This window comes from Jaculus jaculus, chromosome 18 (assembly GCF_020740685.1).
Source record: "Jaculus jaculus isolate mJacJac1 chromosome 18, mJacJac1.mat.Y.cur, whole genome shotgun sequence".
In the NCBI taxonomy this organism is placed as follows: domain Eukaryota; kingdom Metazoa; phylum Chordata; class Mammalia; order Rodentia; family Dipodidae; genus Jaculus; species Jaculus jaculus.
The window spans coordinates 60,086,542-60,103,413 of record NC_059119.1 but is presented as its reverse complement, the minus strand read 5'-3'; the positions used below and the strand labels follow the sequence as shown (position 1 = coordinate 60,103,413).

Here is a 16,872-nt window from a genome sequence, read left to right as displayed (position 1 = left end):
CTGGCCATTGCTTGGAGAGCATGAAGCATGTCTGAGGCTACCAGGCTGCAAAAATAAGCACCAGCCCTTTTTCCTGCTCTCATTCTGTGTAAAGCCCACAATAATGTCTGTTTTCCTTGAGTTGTATGAATTTTGAATAGTTTTAAATACATTCTATTTACTGGTTTCAACTCATTCAGAAATTCACGTAGCCTGGGACTTTGGTGTATTTCTGTTTGTTTTTGTAGATTCAAGGGTATACTTTATTTTTTTTTTTTTTGAAGAATGGCCAACTTGCTTTTGGAGACAGGACTACCTCCAAACCTCATGAATTTTTCATTCTATAAATGAAAGCCACCTGCTACGCTGGAACTTGCTAATTGTGGCCAAGGACAATAAGGAGGAAGATTAGTATTTGAAGTATGTATGGGTTTTGCTAAGAATTTTCCTGCCCACATCTGTGAGTGTTTATTTTTATATGCATTTGTGAGTATGTATATATAGCACATATTTAATAACATTTGGTGATATTAAGAAATACTTCAAATGCAAAGTAAGGGCCTCTCGTTCCTTCTCATTAAGATTCTTTTCTAAGGGGCTGGAGAGATGGCTCAGTGGTTAAGGTGCTTGCTGGCAAAGCCAAATGACTCAGGTATGATTCTTCAGCATTCACATAAAGCTGGATGCACAAAGTGGCACATGTGTCTGGAGTGTGTTTGCAGTGGCTAGAGGCCCTGGTGTGCAGGGAAGCTACGTTAAGTTGAGGGCTGAAGAGATGGCATAGTGGTTAAGCGCTTGCTTGTGAAGCCTAAGGACCCCAGTTCAAGGCTCAATTTCCCTGGACCCACATTAGCCAGGTGCACAAGGGGGCACATGCATCTGGAGTTCATTTGCAGTGGCTGGAGGCCCTGGCACACCCATTCTCTCTCTGTGTCTCACTCTCTCCTCCTCTTTCTTTGTCAAATAAAAGTAAAATAGACCCGAGGTTTGTTTTGTCAGAAGTTATAAAGGATCCAGACACATTGGCACACACATAGGACCCCAGCATTCAGGAAGCTGAGGCAGAAGGATTGCTGCAAATTTTAGGCCAGCCTGAGCTAGTATGAGACCCTGTCTAGGAATGAAGAGGGAGGGCGGGAAAGAATGTGACTTGATTTTTATTTTTAAAAATATTTTATTTTTATTTATTTATGAGAGAGAGGGAGAGAATGGGCATGCCAGGGCCTTTGGCTACTGCAGATGAACTCCAGACACATGCTATACCATGTGCATCTGGCTTATGTGGGTTCTGGGGAATGAAACCAGGGTCCTTTGACTTTGCAGGCAAACACTTGGACTGTTAGGCCATCTCTCCAGCCCTGATTTTTCTAAATATTTTATTCTTAAAATATATCTATTTATTTGAGAGGGAGAGAAAATGTGTGCACCAGGGCCTCTCGCCACTGCAAAAGAACTCCAGACACATGTGTCACCATGTGCATCTGGCTTATATGGGTTCTGGAGAATCGAACCTGGGTCCTTAGGCTTCGCAGGCAAGCACTTTGACTGCTAAGCCATCTCTCCAACCCTAATTTTGTTTTAAGTTGAAGAGGGAACAACTTGATTTTTGTTTTTGTTTTTGTTTTGTTTTGTTTTCGAGGTAGGGTCTCACTGTAGTCCAGGCTGACCTGGAATTCACTCTGTAGTCTCAGGATGGCCTCAAACTCACAGTGATCCTCCTACCTCTGCCTCCCGAGTGCTGGGATTAAAGGTGTGTGCCACCACGCCCTGCTTTTTTCTTTCTTTTTTTTTCTGGTTTTTTTTTTTTTTTTTTTTTTTTTTGACCTCACCAAAACATTAGGTTAAGTACATCGGCTTCCCACACCCTCGAGGCCTATAGAATCAGTGACTATAAGCCCTCTGTTAGAGCTCTGGCTGGTTGGTGTTTTCCTGTGTTTTGTCCCATTGAGACTAGCTCAGGTCTGGGCCGGTCCAGTTCCTTCAGGACTAGACTTCTTGAAGTTCTCCCCGTGGGGCTGGGGGATCACAGAGGGGTGGCCGGGGTCTCCACTTCGGAAACCCCTTTGCTGTCAAGTGCTGTGACCCCGCAGTTCAAGGTGACCGTGTGCTTTCTGGTCCTTCTCCTTCTGAGAGAAGAAGACACAGCCAGCAAGCTCATGTCCTTCGACTTGGAAGAAGTCAGTGGACAGTGAGTGACCCCTTCCCGCCCGTGACCGTGTGCTGGGCAGTGTTAGATTAAAATGTGCTTGAGTTGGTACTGAAATAGACCTAAAATGAACCCAACGTGGCTCAGGGCAGAGAGATTGTTAGAGCCATAAATTGGGTCACTATGGAAAGACACACTGCCTCTCCCCCATAACTGATGGCCGCCCCCACAACGCACCACCGACAATCCTTATGGGGGGACGACAGGGAGAAGGCTAGCAGCGGTACCATTCTGGCTGTGGACACACTGTATACATAACTAATAAAAATAAATGGGGCTGGAGAGATGGCGTAGCGGTTAAGCGCTTGCCTGTGAAGCCTAAGGAACCCGGTTCGAGGCTCGGTTCCCCAGGTCCCACGTTAGCCAGATGCACAAGGGGGCGCACGCGTCTGGAGTTCGTTTGCAGAGGATGGAAGCCCTGGCACGCCCATTCTCTCTCCCTCTATCTGTCTTTCTCTCTGTGTCTGTCACTCTCAAACAAAATAAAACAAAACAAAAAAAATTTTTAAATAAATGAACTGTGCTTGCCATATAGACCTCTCTTGAATTCCTACTCCTGAGGGGGTTAATATTTCTTAGCAGTAGGTGCGTCCTGGGATTTTCTTGTGTTCATACATTCAGTGGAACGTGTTGCAACCAGGGGCAGCTAATTGTCGTGCGTGCACCTAGCTTCGAGCCACTCCCCCTGCTTCTCCAGAACTTCATGCTGCTTGGATGGAAACCAAGAAAGCAATGCCCTGCTGCAAAATCTGCTCCATGATTTTGGTGGACGTGTTTCTGAGCCAAGTAGAGTAAGAGAACCATGGACGAAGGAAAGAGGATTGCGTCCAAGGGATTTCAGTAGCAGACAAGGATCTATTACAACTCAAAGCTATGTTGAGTCCAGTAACCGTTTCATAAAAACGAGTTTATTTTAAAATCACTATAGACCTGCTGCTAGTGTTTAAAAATACTTGCCTTTTAGGGCTTGGGGAAATGGCTTAGCAGTTAAGGCGTTTGCCTTTGAAGCCTAAGGACCCAGGTTCGATTCCCCAGGACCCAATAATCCAGATGCACAAGGGGATGCATGCATCTGGAGTTCATTTGAGTGGCTGGAGGTCCTGGAGTGCCCATTCTCTCTTTCTCTCTGCCTCTTCCTCTCTCTTTCTCAAGTAAATAAAGGAATAAAATGTATTTTAAAATACTTGCCTTTTAGAGAGACCTGCTTCTGGGTACTTCAGTCTGCGCCTCGGGTGCAGATGTGTGGTTTGTGGAGGTGTGAGCATGATCCCTCCCACAGGAGGCTTGGCCTGCCCGTTGCCAACATTTCGCTTGTATATTTGTCCTCCTACATCTCGAGTTTATGGTCACTCTGCCCACACACTTTTACTAGGTAAACCTTATGATGTTATCTGGAAATAGCGAGCTTCTTTGTGCAACTCAAAAAATGCTGGAGGCGAGTATGGCCCAGGTTTCTTTTAGGGTTTTTCGAGATAGGCTTCCGCTCTAGTCCAGAATTCACTGTGTAGCCTCAGGCTAGCCTCGAACTCACAGCGATCCTGCTGGGCTTACAGGTGTGTGTTAGCACACCCAGCCTAGCCCAGGTTTCTTAAAACATGAGACTTTATTCTTAATAAAAACATAAATGGGGTACATGACCATCTTATCAAAGTACATGGACTTTTCTTAGTCTGGAACATTCTTTCAGGCATAAGTTTGCTTACAGACTGTTGCCCTTGTGGCCGCTTGCCTGGGGGTGAGTGTGGGACAGGTAGGAAAACCACGTGCACTCCTGCCTTAGACTCTTTTTTTTTTGACAGCTTCCATACTTATAGACAATAAACCATTTTAATTCCCTCCCCAACTTTCCCCGTGACAAATCCACTCTCCATCATATCCCCTCCCCCTCTCAATCAGTCTCTCTTTTATTTTGATATCATGATCTTTTCCTCCTATTATTGATGGTCTTGTGTAGGTAGTGTCAGGCACTGTGAGGTCATGGATATCCAGGCCATTTTGTATCTGGAGGAGCACGTTGTAAGGAGTCCTACCCTTCCTTTGGCTCTTACATTCTTTCCGCCACCTCTTCCACAATGGACCCTGAACCTTGGAAGGTGTGATAGAGATACTGCAGTGCTGATCACTCCTCTGTCACTTCTCAGCACCATGGTACCTCCTGAGTCATCCCAAGGTCATTGCCATCTGAAAAGAGAAGCTTCTGTAACCGAAAGTGAAGAGTAACAGCCGGGCATGGTGGCGCATACTTTCAATCCTGGCACTCGGGAGGCAGAGGTAGGAGGATTGCCAGGAGTTCAAAGCCACCCTGAGACTACATAGTGAATTCCAGGTCAGCCTGGGCTAGAGTGAGACCCTACCTCAGAAAACCAAAAATAAATAAAGATAAATTTAAAAAGTGAGAGTAGCATTAACATATGCGTATGAACGTTAAGTAAAGTGCTTACAGGGCAGTTTGGTGAGCGTAATTATATGCATTTAGCCAGACCAGAGCAGGCATTACACTCCTAACGCTCATGACCTCCCCCACCATAGGCTTTTGATTAGGTTTGCAGTAATAGACACGTGTTCCCTCCCATAGAGCGGGCCTCCAGTCCAACTAGAGAGCGGCTGGTTTCCCCCATAACAGACACGCCACGGTTGCACCCATTGGTTCATTTCGCGTGGCTGGCTAAAATTGAGGCTTGCAGTGTCCACTGTTTTCACCACTGATGGCTTCTGTCTCCCATAGGGCTGTGGGTTTTTCCAGCTTTCTTTTTTGCCAGCTGGTCTGCAGGGAAAAGATTTTCAGCTCAGCCCCAGTTTGATTTCACGGTGACCTTGCCCCCCGGGCATGTGGGGTCCTCAACACCCTGCTTAGACTCTTCTTCACCGGCTTCTCATGACTGAAGCTTCACCATGGCGAAAGCAGATAGTCCAGGTCCCACCTGGCACTCTGGCCTTGTTCTGAAGAGCTTTTTGTTGGTTTTTTACAAATATTTTTATTTATTTCTCTGAGGCAGAGAGAGGGAGGCATATAGAAAGAGAGACTGGGGACTGCAGAAAAGAGATTGGGCACACTAGGGCTTCCAGCCACTGCAAATGAACTCCAGATACATATGCCCCCTTGTGCATCTGGCTTATGTGGGTACTGGGGAATTGAACCTAGGTCCTTAGGCTTCGCAAGCAAGTGCCTTAACCATTAAGCCATCTCTCCAGCCTGTGAAGAGATTTTGGCAGTTGGAGAGCTGGCTTAGCCTGAGAGTACATAGTGAATTCCAGGTCAGCCTGAGCTAGATTGAGACCCTACCTTGAAAAACAAAAACAAAGCCAAAGGACTCAGGTTCGATTCCCCAGGACCCACGTTAGCCAACTACACAAGGTGGCACATGCGTCTGGAGTTCGTTTGCAGTGGCTGGGGGCCCTCATGTGCCCATTCTCTCTCTGTGTCTCAAATAAATAAATTTTAAAAAGAGAGAGAGAGAGAGATTTTGGCTAGAGATCCCTTTGGTACCTCAGTTCTTCCTTCTGAGAGCGGCTCAGGGTCAGCCGTGTCCTTCTCAGAGGTTACTGTGCAAGGAACCACAGTACGATGTTTTCTGTTCCGATTTCAGCCCAAAAGACCATTCTTTTCAGTGTTAACTCGTGTGATTATAAAGAGTTTTTAGAGTGGAGATGTCCAATCTCTCTCTCTCCTCTCTTTCTCTTCCACCTTTCTCTCCCTCAAAACACATTCCTTGATGCCATCAGCAGACCAGCTGGTTGCCTGGCCCCTGCTTGCCTGGGCCTCTGAATCCCGCTCGGTGGAGTGCGGGCAGCATGTGTCTCCGGGCCTGCCTGGGGAGGGTGCCGAGCAGAATGAGCGCCTGTGGGTGGGCGTGTGTTCTCACCCCTGCCAAAGAGCTGCAGTGCGCAGTCTGGCAGGAGCCTGTTCCAAAGACCGAGAAAACAGCCCCCGCCCCATTTTTTCCCCCTACTTTGAGTAATATCAGAAAGCGTGACAGACCCCCCAATATATAAGAAAGGGATATACGGAAATCCTTTTAATTGTTTGCATGTGTTTAATAGTCTGTAAAATTGAGGTTCAGATAGAAGAAATAAAAGGGACCGTGATGGTTGAAGCCTGGTTGTCAACTAGATAGTATTTAGGATCACTACGAAATCAATCTCTGGGAATGTCAGTGAGGGATTTTCTAGGTTATGTTAATTGAGGTGGGGGACCCACGCTGACTGGGTGGCACCATTCCATGGGCTGGGGTCCACGCTGAACAAGAGAGGGGAGCTGGCTGAGCAGCGGCATCCAGCTTGTTGCTGTGGGCTGAATGTGACCAGCTACGCCAGCTCTTGCGCCACATCTTCCCTGCTGTGATCGGACAGAGTACGTGAGCCCAATCAACCCTTCCTTCCTTCCTTAAGCTGCTTGTCAGGTATTTGGTTGCAGCAAGAAGTAATTAACAAAGGGACTTATCATTTAAAAAAAAAAGTTCATGTCCCCTCCCCTTCCCAACCAGTCTCTCTTTTATTTTGATGTCATGATCTTTTCCTCCTATTATGATGGTCTTGTGTAGGTAGCTTTGGGCTCTGCGAGGTCATGGAGATCCAGGCCATTTTGTGTCTGGGGGGAACTCGTTGTAAGGAGTCCTGCCCTTTCTTTGGCTCTTACATTCTTTCCGCCACCTCTTCTGCAATAGACCCTGAGCCTTGGAAGGTGGATAGAAATATTGCAGTGCTGAACACTCCTGACACTTCTTCCCAGCACCATGATGCCTTCTGAGTCATCCCAAGGTCACTGCCATCTAAAAAGAGAAGATTCTCTACTCAAAGTGAGAGTAGCATTAATATAAGGGTGTGAACATTAAGAGAAGTGCTTACTGGGCAGGTTGGTGAGCAAAGTATATACATTTAGCCAGACAGCAGCAGACGTTACACCCCTAGGGCTCACGACTACTCCTGTTTTAAGTTTTCAATATCAGGGATGCATTCCCTCCCACGGAGGGGATATGATGGAGAATGGAGTTTCAAAGGGGAAAGTGGGGGAGGGAGGGTATTACCATGGGATATTTTTTATAATCATGGAAGTTGTTTATAAAAATTTGAAAAAAGAAGTCCATCATTTTCCTGTCTCTGTGTGTGTGGTGTGGTGTATGTGTGTGCGCGCTGTGATGTGGTGTGGCGGAAGTGGGAAAAGATGCTGCTGGGAATTCAACTCGGAGCCTTTATACATGTTAGGCAAACACTCCACCACTCAGCTACAAACCCGGCCCCAACCCCATTTTCTTCCTTTTTCAAAAGACTGTGGGTAAGGTAGTCCCGCTCCTGGGACCTTTATGATTACGTAATGCCTCTCAGTGTGAGAGAGAATTTGCTCATCTGTCACAGTCACACGTCTTGGTGGTCCCAAGTCTTTGTCTAGTCAAAAGATGTTTAATTGCATTTTGCTCTAGAGCTTCCTAGTCTGCTTTTGTAGGATATTTTAGTAGCATGTTTGCTAACGGTCCTCTGGCACAGTTAAAGGATTGTGAAGCCAATTTTTTTTTTTTTTTTCAGTACAGAAGTTGAAAGAGACCTCAAAAGCCTTATCTTACAGACAGAGGCAGTGGCTCGTGGTAGCGTTGGGCCGTCACATCCAGCTGTGAGAAGGCCACGTGTAGTTATTACACTGACGCTTACCAAAATGGGTGACCTCTGGTTTTCGTTGTTGTTGTTGTTTGTTTGTTTGCTTTTGGTTTTGGGTTTTGGAGGTAGGATCTCCCTCTAGCCCAGGCTGACCTGAAATTCACTATGTCATCCCAGGCTGGCCTCACACTGACAGCAATCCTCCTACCTCTGCTTCCTGAGTGCTGGGATTAAAGGCGTGCGCCACCATGACTGGCTTTTTTTTTCTCGTTTTTTTTTTTCTTTCTTTCTTTTTGCAAGAGAGAGAGAGTTGGATGCGCCAGGGTCTCCAGCCACTACAAACGAACTCTAGACACATGCACCCCCTTGTGCATCTGGCTAACGTGGGTCCTGGGGAATCGAACCTGGGTCCTTAGGCTTTGCAGGCAAACGCCTTAACCACTAAGCCTTCTCTCCAGCCCATGAATGACCTCTGTTGATGAGAAATCTCCAAGACAGGTGTGCCTTCCACCATACACCCCCCCCCAACTGCCCTGTTCTGCTTTTATTCCTTGTAGCTGTGCCAACCTCTTCAGAATTGCTGCCCAGCCAGTAAATACCACTTCTCTGAGGTTCTCCAGCACACGTCACACCCACACGGGGACCTTTCCCACAACACGGAGCCTTTGTTTGATGGAAAGTGCGGGCGGGGCAAGGTGGTTTCGGAGGCAGTATCTCATCTGAACAAGGAAGCGTGACGGCTGCTGCTCTCATCTGCTTGCTCGTGTCCCTTATTGAAGACATAAGCTAACTTCAGACCTCCTCTTTTTGTTGTTGTTGTTGTTAACTTTTAATTTTTTAGATAGAGATAGATAATTTTTTAGAGGAGAGATAGAGAATTGGCGTGCCAGGGCCTCAGCCACTGCAGTCGAACCCCAGACGCTTGCGCCACCTAGTGGGCGTGTGTCACCTTGTGCCTGCCTCACCTTTGTGCATCTGGCTTATGTAGGATCTGGAGAGTTGAACATGGGTCCTTAGGCTTTGCAGGCAAGCACCTTGACCACGAAGCCATCTCTCCAGCCCCAGACCACCTCTTCTCTAGGGTCCACTTGGGAATTAGAGACAGCATTCCTCATTGGTCAGGAACATTACCTTGAACAGGCTTTGCTTCCTTGCTTATTTTATTAAATTTATTTATTTGCAAGCAGAGAGAAGTAGAGAGAAGAGAGATAAGCACAGAGAGAGGATGGGCACGCCAGGGCCTTTAAGCCACCGCAAGTGAACTCCAGTGCATGAGCCACTCTGTGCATCCAGCTTTACATGGGTACTAGGTAATCAAACCTGGATCATTAGGCTTTGCAGGCGAGTGCCTTAACTTCTATGCCATCTCTCCAGCTCTGTTTGTTTTGTGTACTTAGCTTTCTATTATTTATTTATTTATTTGAGAGCGACAGACACAGAGAGAAAGACAGATAGAGGGAGAGAGAGAGAATGGGCGCGCCAGGGCCTCCAGCCACTGCAAACGAACTCCAGACGCGTGCGCCCCCTTGTGCATCTGGCTAACGTGGGACCTGGGGAACCGAGCCTCGAACTGGGGTCCTTATGCTTCACAGGCAAGCACTTAACCACTAAGCCATCTCTCCAGTCCTAGCTTTCCATCTCTAATAAAGGAAGTGACAGTATTAAAAAAGAACTCCTCCTGAAAGGAACCCATGTTCTGTCAGAAAAATATAAGCAGTGAGTCCCCTGCGAAGCCTGCCTATAGCTGCTGACTCTTCCTCCCTTCCTTCCTGGGGCTAAATTCTCACTTCTTTCATTCAGAGCACGGCTTAAGAGGACTGGCCCCAGGCATGGTGGCCAAGGGAGGGCAAAGACAGCAGGCGATGGTCGCAGACTGGGATGTTTCAATTTGAGGCATGGCTAAGTGTGGTAGCGTGTGTGCCTGTGATCCCTGCACGTGGAAGTGGAGGCCAGCCTGTCAGAGAGAAAGAGAGGGGCCTGGAGGGATGGCTTAGCGGGTAAGGCACTTGCCTGCAAAACCAAAGGACCCAGGTTCGATTCCTCAGGACCTACATAAGCCAGGTGCACAAGGGAGCACATGCGCCTGGAGTTCGTTTGCAGTGGCTGGAGGCCCTGGCGCACCCATTCTCTCTCTGCTTCTCTCTGCCTCTTTCTCTCGCTCTCAAATAAATAAGTAAAAATAAAGGTGAAAAAGAAAGAAGGAAGGAAGGAAGGAAGAAGAGGTGGGGAGGGAGGAAGGAAGGGGAAAGGATAACATATAACAAATAAATAAATTGGGTTATGGAGATGCCGTCCTATTGGTACACAGTCAAGGATTTTGACCTGGTTGTCCTGGGCATGGATAGCTGTGGTTGGGAGCAGAGACAGAGGCCCTGGGCAGAAGAGTCCTGAAACCAAGATGCTGAGGTGTTGAAAGGATGCTCAGGAGAGTGGAGAATGGACTCACAATCGTGGCAAGAATCAAAGAAATAGATGATAGGCTGGAGAGATGGCCTAGCAGTTGAAGGCGCTTGTTTGTAAAGCCTGCTGACCCGGTTTCAACTCTCCAGGACCCACATAAAGCCAGATGCATAAAATGGCGCATGCATCTGGAGTTCATTTGCACTAGCAGGAGGTCCTGGGGCCCACATGTCCCCCTTCTCTTTTTCTTTATCTTTCCCTTCACAAATAAATATTTTTTTAAAGCCCGGTGCGGTGGCACACGCCTTTAATCCCGGCATTTGGGAGGCAGAGGTAGGTGGATCGCCAGATGCACAAGGAGGCCCATCCATCTGGAGTTCATGTGCAGCAGCTGAAGGTCTGTCACACCCATTCTCTGTCTATCTGCTTTTTTCCTCTCTCTCAATTAATAAAATAATAAATAATTAAAATTGAAATTATTATTTTAGAGGACGAGTAAGAGGCCTTGTTGAAACTCCAAAGCTAGAGTTGCTTTTCGAAGGAAAACAAATTCTTAGCAAAGTTACCAAAGAACTCACTGTGAAATCAAACATTTAGATGGGGAAAAAATAAAATTATAAACAGAAGGCCACAAGTTGAAGTATTTTTCTCACTTATATAAATGACGCCATGGGGAGTTTGAGAGTTAGCAGTAGATTATTCCTATTTTTTGCAAAATACGGTTCTTAGTTTCATCAAGTGCTATGACTTGATAATTGATTATAAACTAAATTTAAACACCATTTTTGCATATATAAACACACACATACACCCTATATATATATATAGAGAGAGAGAGGGAGGGAGAAAGGGAGGTGGGTGGTGTGTGTGTGCACACTCACATGCACGTGGGATTGAGTGGAGGCTAGAGGAGGCCATCAGGTACCATTCCTCTATAGTTTCTTCTCTTTTTTTATATTTTATTTTATTGTATTGTATTTATTTGAGAGAGGCAGATAGAGAGAATGGGCACGCCAGGGCCTCTAGCCACTGCACACGAACTCCAGACACTATGTGCCCCTTTGTGCATCTGGCTTACGTGGGTCCTGGGGGTGTCAAACCGGGATCCTTAACCGCTAAGCCGCTTCCCCATGCCCCAGGGGTAGCTTCTTGAGATGGAGTCTATAGCCACAGCGATTCTCCGGTCTCTGGGGTCGTAGGTGTGCAGGGCCTTTCCCAGATGCTTGCGTGGATGCTGGCAGCTCCCTATGGGGCCCTCATACTTGCTGCACAGTGACCTCAGCTTACTGTTGGGTCATCTTCCCAGCCCTAAACAGCCTCTTAACCTAAATAGGTTTGACTTTCCAATTCATAGGTATCAAATTCCAAAGATGAGCTTGTTTTTATTATTAATAGTTTCCACCCAGAAACTGGAGAGCATCAGGTCTCTATACATCTTCAAAAACGCAGAAGCAGTGGTGGGCAGAGGTAGGAAGGATCCCTGTGAGTTTGAGGCCAGCCTGTGAGTGCCAGTTCTCTCTCCCTCTCATAAATAAATAACAAATAGGAGGGTCTTCTATGGTTTTCTCCCTGCGAGCGGAGGCACGGTGCCATTCAGGGTTAGCACCAGGCGCGGAGGGCGTCTCTGCGGACAGCGCGGAGCAGCGCCGGCGGGTGAGCGAGCGTCGTGCCTGGCGAGGCGCGCGGCTGCCAAACCATTGTCACGTCCCCTTCTTGTTGTCGTTTTAGTGACAGCTATATTGTGCGTGTCAAGGCTGTGGTTATGACCAGAGATGACTCCAGCGGGGGATGGTTCCCACAGGAAGGAGGCGGGATCAGTCGCGTGGGGGTGTGTAAGGTCATGCACCCCGAAGGCAATGGACGCAGCGGCTTTCTCATCCATGGTGAACGACAGAAAGACAAACTGGTAAATGACAGACACACGTGGAAATAGCATTAAAAGAGGTCGGAAGAGCAGTCGCTGATTTCTGTGCATAAATTATAACCCTCTTCCCTTAGGTTTTTGTTTGTTTGTTTTGTTTTGTTTCTACTTATTTATTTATTTATTTATTTATTTATTTTCCGAGGTAGGGTCTCACTCTAGCCCAGGCTGACCTGGGATTCACTATGTAGTCTCAGGGTGGCCTCGAACTCACAGCGATCCTCCCACCTCTGCTTCCCGAGTGCTGGGATTAAAGGCCTGCGACACCACGCTTGGCCCTGTTTTTTGTTTTTTCAAGGAAGGGTCTCACTCTAGCCTACACTGACCTGGAAGTCACTCTGTAGTCTTAGGTTAGCCTCAAATTCACCGTGATCCTCCTACCTCTGCCTCCCAAGTGTTAGGATTAAAGGCATGCACCACCGCACCTGGCCACTTATTTTTAAAAATAGTTTATTTTTTATTTATTTATTTGACAGAGAAAGAGGGAGAGAGAGAGAGAATGAATGTGCATGCCAGGGCCTCCAGCCACTGCAAACGAACTCCAGATGTGTGCGCCCCCTTGTGCACCTGGCTAACGGGGGTCTTGGGGAATCGTACTTGGGTCCTTTGGCTTTTCAGGCAAACACCTTAACTGCTAAGCCATCCCTCCAGCCCTCCTGCTTTTAAAAATATTTTTATTTATTTATTTTTAAGGAAAGAGAGTGGGGGAGAGGAATGGAGGGAAAGAATAGGGATGCCAGGACCTTCAGCTGCTGCAAACGAATCCCAGAGGTGTGTGCCACTTTTGCATCTGGCTTTACATGGGTACCAGGGAGTTGAACCCAAGCCAGCAGCAAGCCATCTCACCAGCCCCACTCATTCGTTTTTAAGGAAGGCAGTGTTTATTTTACCTAAAGTCTTGCGCTTTATGCCTGGGCCTTGCCATTGAGGTTTGAACGGCAAGGGAGGTCAAGTGCAAAGGCAGCGTGTCACCTAATGTATGATTCCTTCTAAGTAGATGTCTAGGAGATGCAGGAACATTTACTTCATAAATAATGTAAACCGCGTCTGAAAACAGAGCGTAAAAACTAGTGGGGTCGCACCTTTATTAATCATGACGTACGCTTGCTGGGGGTGGCGGCTCACGTCTCTCAATCCCAGCATTGGAGGAGGCTGAGGTGGAAGGACTGTCTGGATGGCAGAGTGCGTTCCAGGCCAGCCCAGGGCTGCAGTCAGATCCTGCCTCAAAAAAGCAAAAGAACAACAAAGCATATGCATGTTTATAAGTACTTGGGAAAATTAATCATTACCTCATAAGAGTGGGGATGTTGAGAATTTATAACACAAAGTCACCTGACAGAACTTGGGGGTCCCCTCTGTATGCTATAACAGAATTTGTGATAGAAAGGAAAATGGACTGTCCAGGTCAGATTTGTTAAATAAAGTAAATAAAATAAAAGTAAAATTGGTTTTATTTTTGTGCCGCTGGAGCTCGGAACCAAGAGCTCATGTACACTGAGCGTGCAATCTACGTCCCAGCCCAGGCAAGTCTCTGTCTGCCTGTCCCCTCCCCCTCCCCCCTTTGTCTTTCTCCCTCCTTCTCCCTCTCTTCCCCTCTCACCCGGGACCAAATCCAGGATCTCGTACATTCTGGGTATCCCTGCTTAAGCCTCATTTAGTTGATGGCCTCTACCCCGAGCATGTGGGAGGCTGAATGAAGTAAGAGGATCATGGGCGTTGGAGGCTAGCTTGGATCTACAGAGTGAGTTCCTGGGCCTGAGTGAGATCCTACCTTGAAAACACCAGAAAATAGTACTTAATGGCCCGAAACCTGGAAGTTTACTTTCCGCTCTATTTGGCTATGGCTAATAGTCAGACCCCTTGTAGACTGAAAACGTTCAGGATTGTATGGGATCTCCCAGAGAAAATTAAGACAGCCCCAAAATGTGTCGGTATTACATTTGAAGCCCTTTTATAGCAGCATTTGTTGAGTTTTATCATTACATGTGTAATTTTATGTCTTTTGAAAATATTTCCAAGCAGAGAGAGAGAGAGAGAGAGTGTGTGTGTGTGTGTGTGTGTGTGTGTGTGTGTGTGTGCACGCGTGCATGCGCATGATAGAGTATGGGCGTGCCAGGACCTCTAGCTTCTGTAAACAAACTCCAGATGCCCACGCTGCATTGTGCATCTGGCTTTACATGGGCACTGGGGAACTGAACCTTTGCAGGCAAGTACCTTAATTGCTGAGCCATCTCGCCACCCCCTAATTTGATCTTTTGCAACCACTTGTTAATGGGTTTTAGAAGTTGACAGTGTAATTCATAAGTACCTCATGGATTAACAGAGATGCTATTTTTACACTTTATTCAAAGGGAGAATACAGCTAATTTCAAGTATCTCACCAGATGCCAGACATGGTGGTGCACGCCTTTAATCCCAGCACTCGGGAGGCAGAGGTAGGAGGGTCGCCATAAGTTCAAGGCCACCTTGAGAATACATAGTGAATTCCAGGTCAGCCTGGGCTAGAGTGAAACCCTACCTTGAAAAAAGAAAGAAAAAAGAAGTATCTCACCAGAAAATTCTTTGCCATGCAGGAAGTATGACCACACTGCCATCCACCTGGCGTTTACACACCACGAAGCACAGCATTAGCCTTTAAGTGATGCTTACCGCAGCATTTCGTGTTCTTAGTAACCGTTCCTGGAGTGTGGAATCAGTACTTGGTCCACTTGTTCACTGATCCCAAACCAAACCCGATTTACACGTGCACAGCCTCCTTTAGCTCTTGCATGTGGTTTTTCCCACTGTGTATAGTTCTGTTTTCACGTGCTTTTTAGCCCATAAGCAGCTTTGTGTCTGACTTTTAAAAATTTACTTTTACTTTATTTTTTAAGTTTATTTATTTATTTATTTGAGAGTGACAGAGAGAGAAAGAGGCAGAGAGAAAGAGAGAAAGAATGGGCGCTCCAGGGCTTCCAGCCACTGCAAACGAACTCCAGACGCGTGCGCCCCCTTGTGCATCTGGCTAACGTGGGTCCTGGGGAATCGAGCCTCGAAATGGGGTCCTTAGGCTTCACAGGCAAGCGCTTAACTACTAAGCCATCTTTCCAGCCCAAATTTACTGTTACTTTTATTTATTTATGTGAGAGAGAGAGAGAGAGAGGATGGATGTGCCAAGGCCTCAAGCCTTTGTAAATGAACTAATGAATTCCAGACACATGCGCCACCTTGTGTATCTGGTTTACATGGGTCCTGGGGAATCGAATCTGGATCCTTTGGCATCCCAGGCGAGCGCTTTAACTGCTAAGCCATCTCCCCAGCCCTGTATCTCACTTTTTCTACAACGTTCTCTAAGAATGTTTCCATGTTATTCATTACCAGTGTGATGTTCCATTGTTTATTTGGCCATCTTAATGTTAAGTGTTAAAATTCTTTGCCCTCCCCCACCACAGTACTATAAACACACATGCATTCACTTTTCTTTCTTCTTGTCGGGGGTGTGGGGGTTGGCGTGGTGGCACACACCTTTGTGAGAGAGAGAGAGATGGTACACCAAGGCCTGCAGCCACTGCCATTGAACTCCAGGTGTGAGCGCCCCCTTGTGCACGTGTGTGACCTTGTGCGCTTGCGTCATCTTGCACATCTGGCTTGCGTGCGATCTGGGTCCTCAGGCTTCTCAGGCAGGCACCTGAAGGGCTACACCACCTCTCCAGGCCTGCATTTTCCATAGGCAGAATTTTTTGCTTGTTTCAGGCAAGGTCTCAGTCTGTAGTCTCAGGCTGGCCTGTAACTCACCCCCTTCCTACCTCAGCCTCCCAAGTTCTGGGATTAAGAAAGGAATCACCGTGCCTGTGTTCACGTGCACCGTTTAAAACATTTATCATCATTCGGCTTTGGGTAGATGTTCAGGGCACTACTGCTATTGCAGTCAGCTTCATGTTGCTGGCAGAAAACACCCAACCGAGAGCAGCGTGTGGGAGGAAAGGGCTTATTTTGGCTTGCAGACTCAAGGAGGGAAGCTCCATGGTGGCAGGGGAAAATGATGGCATGAGCAGAGGGTAGACTTCACCTCCTGGCCAACATCAGGTGGACAACAGCAGCAAGAGAATGTGCCAAACACTGGCAAGGGGAAGCTGGCTGTAACACCCATAAGCCCACCTCCAACAATACATCACCTCCAATTTCCAAGTTGCCGCCAGCTGGGAACCTAGCATTCAGAACACATTAAGTTTATGGAGGACATCTGAATCCAACCACCATAACTAGAATGTATGAGCATTTCCTTTCACATTTTAAGGGTTGTATATGTGTTTTTTTGTTTTTGTTTATTTATTTGGTTTTTCAAGTTAGGGTATTGCTCTAGCCCAGGCTGACCTCAAATTCACAGTATCCTCCCACCTCTGCCTCCTGAATGCTGGGATTAAAGGTGTGCGTCACCATGCTTGGCAAGGGTCATATAACAATTTTTTTTTAGAGAGAGAAAGAGAAATGGGGGCTGCAGGGATGGCTTAGCAGTTAAGGCGCTTGCCTGCAAAGTCAAAGGACTCGGGTTTCATTCCCCAGGACCCATGTTAGCCAGATGCACAAGGGGGCACATGCGCCTGGAGTTCGTTTGCAGTGGCTGGAGACCCTGGTGTGCCCGTTCTCTCTCTGTGTCTCTCTTTTACTCCCTCTTTCTCTATCAAATAAATAAAAATTAAAATGAAAGAAAAAAGAAGGACGGGAGGAAGAGAAACGGCATGCCAGGGCCTCAGCCACTCCATTTGAACTCCAGGCACCTGCGCCACCTAAGTGAGCA

At 47.0% G+C, this 16,872-nt stretch overlaps 1 protein-coding gene across 1 annotated transcript in view; it reads left to right on the top strand.

Annotated features, from left to right (window-relative positions):
* Positions 1 to 16,872, top strand: part of Spred2 (sprouty related EVH1 domain containing 2) — a 90,704-nt gene that overhangs the window by 53,442 nt on the left and 20,390 nt on the right. The window contains exon 2 of the mRNA XM_045137522.1: positions 11,903 to 12,080. Within this exon, the coding sequence (XP_044993457.1) occupies positions 11,903 to 12,080 (178 nt within the window). The remainder of the gene's footprint in view (positions 1 to 11,902; positions 12,081 to 16,872) is intronic.